Source organism: Clupea harengus, chromosome 8 (assembly GCF_900700415.2).
Source record: "Clupea harengus chromosome 8, Ch_v2.0.2, whole genome shotgun sequence".
NCBI lineage: Eukaryota > Metazoa > Chordata > Actinopteri > Clupeiformes > Clupeidae > Clupea > Clupea harengus.
Window position 1 is genome coordinate 28,332,593 of NC_045159.1, and position 5,000 is coordinate 28,337,592.

Below are 5,000 nucleotides of genomic sequence, written 5' to 3' on the forward strand. Positions count from 1 at the left end.
CACTAGCACACAACATTACACAGATCTTACACAGCAGTCACTATTGTATCAAGACAAGAGTCAACCGTTCAGAGCTAATCACACTGGATTTGGTGTATTGTATTGAAATATGTATAATATATATATATATATATTATATGTGAAGGACAATTGTTATGTACCTTTTTTATGTATGCATGGAGAAGTTTTTGGTGTGTTTATGCACATATTTATAGAATATTTTTAGTAGCACCCATGGGAGAGAGAACATAAGTAATTCATGAAATATAGAGTGTAGAGTACTTTAGGCTCCTTTGAATAAGGTGGAACAATAACCTCTTCATTGTCATTCATATTTACAGGCACATATTTATAACCACAATGTTTTTTTTTTTAATAGGGCGTTGTATATAACTCCTAACACACTTTATGCAGGTGTTTACAACTGCACTGTGTAATTATCGAACAGTACTGTCTACACTACACAACACACAGAAACTGTGGTGTTTGTCATCTCAGTAAGATGAAGTCATCCCACTGAGGAGTCTTTTAATCTGTTATTCTGGCACACCACCAACACCAGACACATAGAGAGAACAGAGCCACGGCATCAACAGATGGCCCACAATATTTCTGCGATTACGCCCAGTGCGTTTACAGCGGGTGTGGATTTATCTGCATGGCAGGATGAGGTGTAGCAAGCGAGAGTGAGACTTCTGAAGGATATACAGTGAGCTCATTGCTGGGCAGGTGACACTGAGGTGTTTTGGTGTATCATACCCTGTCAATAGTGATAAGACAGTCAGCACCCCCAATGATATAATTCGTTTTGTTAGCATTATAGCTATAGCTTATAGATAGCTTTTCATGACCACTCTCTGAATTGTAGGTGCCATAGCAAGATATGTTACATGCTAGTTGTCATAGCACCGCATATTTCAGATCTGTCTTGACAGCCACTGATAATTGAAACATTATGCTCTTTAGGATGTCTTGCCAAACTTCTGTTAGTATTTGGCATTTGGTTAGCATGTGTTTCTTACATGGTTCCATCATGTCTTCTGATAGAAGGAAGGAGCAGATCAAGCCTCCCCAGGGGGGCACGGTGTCTAGCTCTGGCTCTGGCTCTGGTGGCGGGTGTGGGTGTGGGTGTGATGGGGTGTTTATTTGTGCCTGGCAGGATGAGCCCAGCACCCTGCGGCTCCTGAAGGAGCAGCTCGCTCTGGAGCAGATAGTGGAGAACTACGCCGAGACGGTCAGCTTCCTGTCCCAGCAGTGCCGCAGGATGCTGGAGCTCGGACACCCAGACAGGTAGAGTCTTACCTGAGGACGGAACAGTCCCTTACAGTGGGTGGAAGGATGGGTGGATGGTATATGTAAAAAAAAAGAAAATGTTTAATGGTATGTAGATAATTCACACATTTACATAAATGCCAAAGCTAGCAATTTACTCTTAATCTCTCCCTCTCTCTCCTTCCCTTGAATGTCTTTTCCCTCGGTCTCTGTCTCTCTCTCTCTCTCTCTCTCTCTCTCTCTCTCTCTCTCACTCTATCTCTCTGTTTCTCCATCCCCCCTCTGACAGCGAGCAGATCACCAAGCAGCAGTCCCACATAGACCGCCTGTACGTGTCGCTGAAGGACCTGGTGGAGCAGCGCAAGACCAAGCTGGAGCAGCAGTACTGGCTGTACCAGCTCAAGCGTGAGGTGGAGGGCCTGGAGAAGTGGATTGCCGATCGGGAGGCCGTGGCCAGCTCCACAGAGATGGGACAGGACCTGGAGCATGTCACGGTCAGCGAGCGCCACTGCCTTCCAGGAAGGCTGCTCATCTTAAGCTGCTCCGCCTTGGGAGAATGCTAGCTTTAGAACTTGAGTCAGGGCTCGGTGCTGTGTTAGTACAGTTTGAGAATGCTAGCTTTAGAACTTGAGTCAGGACTTGGTGCTGTGTTAGTACAGTTTGAGTATGCTAGCTTTAGAACTTGAGTCAGGACTTGGTGCTGTGTTAGTAGTACAGTTTGAGAATGCTAGCTTTAGAACTTGAGTCAGGACTTGGTGCTGTGTTAGTACAGTTTGAGAATGCTAGCTTTAGAACTTGAGTCAGGGCTTGGTGCTGTGTTAGTACAGTTTGAGAATGCTAGCTTTAGAACTTGAGTCAGGACTTGGTGCTGTGTTAGTACAGTTTGAGAATGCTAGCTTTAGAACTTGAGTCAGGACTTGGTGCTGTGTTAGTAGTACAGTTTGAGAATGCTAGCTTTAGAACTTGAGTCAGGACTTGGTGCTGTGTTAGTACAGTTTGAGTATGCTAGCTTTAGAACTTGAGTCAGGACTTGGTGCTGTGTTAGTAGTACAGTTTGAGAATGCTAGCTTTAGAACTTGAGTCAGGACTTGGTGCTGTGTTAGTACAGTTTGAGAATGCTAGCTTTAGAACTTGAGTCAGGGCTTGGTGCTGTGTTAGTACAGTTTGAGAATGCTAGCTTTAGAACTTGAGTCAGGACTTGGTGCTGTGTTAGTACAGTTTGAGAATGCTAGCTTTAGAACTTGAGTCAGGACTTGGTGCTGTGTTAGTACAGTTTGAGAATGCTAGCTTTAGAACTTGAGTCAGGACTTGGTGCTGTGTTAGTAGTACAGTTTGAGAATGCTAGCTTTAGAACTTGAGTCAGGACTTGGTGCTGTGTTAGTACAGTTTGAGAATGCTAGCTTTAGAACTTGAGTCAGGACTTGGTGCTGTGTTAGTACAGTTTGAGAATGCTAGCTTTAGAACTTGAGTCAGGACTCGGTGCTGTGTTAGTACAGTTTGAGAATGCTAGCTTTAGAACTTGAGTCAGGACTCGGTGCTGTGTTAGTACAGTTTGAGAATGCTAGCTTTAGAACTTGAGTCAGGACTTGGTGCTGTGTTAGTAGTACAGTTTGAGAATGCTAGCTTTAGAACTTGAGTCAGGACTTGGTGCTGTGTTAGTACAGTTTGAGAATGCTAGCTTTAGAACTTGAGTCAGGACTTGGTGCTGTGTTAGTACAGTTTGAGAATGCTAGCTTTAGAACTTGAGTCAGGACTTGGTGCTGTGTTAGTACAGTTTGAGAATGCTAGCTTTAGAACTTGAGTCAGGACTTGGTGCTGTGTTAGTAGTACAGTTTGAGAATGCTAGCTTTAGAACTTGAGTCAGGACTTGGTGCTGTGTTAGTACAGTTTGAGTATGCTAGCTTTAGAACTTGAGTCAGGACTCGGTGCTGTGTTAGTACAGTTTGAGTACTTCCCCCCTCTCTCTCCTCTCCCTTTCCCCCTCTCTCTCCTCTCCCTTTCCCCCCCCCTTCTCTCCGTCTTTTTCTCTCCTTCCTGAACACTGTACTCCTCTCCGCCTTGTAGGCTCTGCAAGACAAGTTCACGGAGTTCAATGCGGAGACGCGCGCGGCCGGCCAGAGGCAGATGGAGTCTGTCAACAAGATGGTGAACGAGATGATCGACTGCGGCCACGCGGACGCCGCCACCATCGCCGAGTGGAAGGACGGCCTGAACGAGTCGTGGGCCGACCTGCAGGAGCTGATGGAGACGCGGACGCAGATGCTGGCCGCCTCCCACCAGCTGCACAAGTTCTTCACCGACTGCCAGGAGGTAAGGGGGCCGTAACAGACGCACTCCCCAGCCCAGGACACATAGCAGTATGAATGGCTATGTGTCTATGTGTCCATGTGGCTATATATGTGCAAATCTGTGCCTTTATACTGTATGTGTATATGTCTGATTGAGGGTATGTTTGTGTAGTATGTCTAACATGTATGCTTGCATGTCTATCTGATTCATGCATTGTGTGTGTGTGTGTGTGTGTGTCTGTGTGTGTGTGTGTGTGTGTGTGTCTGTGTGTGTGTGTGTGTGCGTGTCTGTGTCTGTGTGTGTGTGTCTGTGTGCGTGTGCGTGCGTGCGTGCGTGCGTGCGTGCGTGTGTGTGTGTGTGCTGTCATAGCTGACATCATTAATGTAGGCCAGAGGTCTTGGTATTTCTATCATCAGCTTCCTGTTAGTCATAATGCTTCCTGTTGAAGATGAATATTATAACACATTTATCTTGTCTCAACTAGTGCGTGCCCTCTCAATGCCCCTGTGTGTTGTGTTCAGGTGTTGGTTCAGGTCGAGGGGAAGATGCGTCAGCTCCCTGAAGTGCGCTCGTGTCAGGTGAGCACAGCCAACCCCGGCACGCTGAAGAGGCTGCTGCACTCCTTCGAGCACGCGCTCCAGCTGCTCGTCACTCAGGTGAGAGCACGCGGCGCACGCATTTTACTTCTTTAGTTGGATTTCATAAATAAGTACATATCATGGCTAAATCCAAATTTGGCTTAGAGGAAGTATTAAATGGCAGAGAAAGTCTCAGTCCATATTGAACCTTAAGGGTAAAGGTGACACCGGCGCCTCCAGATTAAGAGGCTACCAATTAGTGCTGATATAGAGCAGGTACTTTGTGAAGTGTTTGGGCCTTTTTTTAGAGAGTCCGCAGATATGTAAATGTAAATGTAAATGTAAATATGCAGGCCTCGCACCCACATGTTATGCACATGATCTAAGCTACCAAAGATCACGGCAATGACTTTACATGAGTAGCCATAGTTGTTTAAAAAAATTATTCAAGGGTTGGTATTTTAACAGTTTTCACGCATAGTAGGTGTCCGTGTAAGCGTCATAAGAGCAGCCAATTTAAAATTATTGTGATCGCTTTGTTGTATTCATCAATCATCACAAGGTCTGGTGAATTTGGGATGTGCTTAATGGCAGTTTCCATTGCGTTCCGCTGATCATGGGGAATGGAGAACCAGTACGTTTTTACTGACTCGTTAGTATGGATTGTTGTAGGGGCGACAGTGGTACAGGGGGTAGAGAAGTCGTTTAGTAATCAGAAGGTTGCTAGTTCGATTCCCTGTCGAAGCGTCCTTGAGCAAGACACTGTGCAGTGTGCCATCAGTGTAAATGTAAAAAATGTGTATACCTTGTAAGTCGCTTTGGATAAAAGCGTCTGCTAAATGACTAAATGTAAATGTTGTG

General features: G+C 45.6%; 1 protein-coding gene across 1 annotated transcript in view; it reads left to right on the forward strand.

The window, feature by feature from the left end:
- sptbn4a (spectrin, beta, non-erythrocytic 4a) overlaps positions 1-5,000 on the forward strand; it is a 49,120-nt gene that overhangs the window by 31,072 nt on the left and 13,048 nt on the right. The window contains exons 6-9 of the mRNA XM_042708602.1: positions 1,160-1,290; positions 1,562-1,766; positions 3,337-3,582; positions 4,083-4,217. Of these exons, the coding sequence (XP_042564536.1) occupies positions 1,160-1,290; positions 1,562-1,766; positions 3,337-3,582; positions 4,083-4,217 (717 nt within the window). The remainder of the gene's footprint in view (positions 1-1,159; positions 1,291-1,561; positions 1,767-3,336; positions 3,583-4,082; positions 4,218-5,000) is intronic.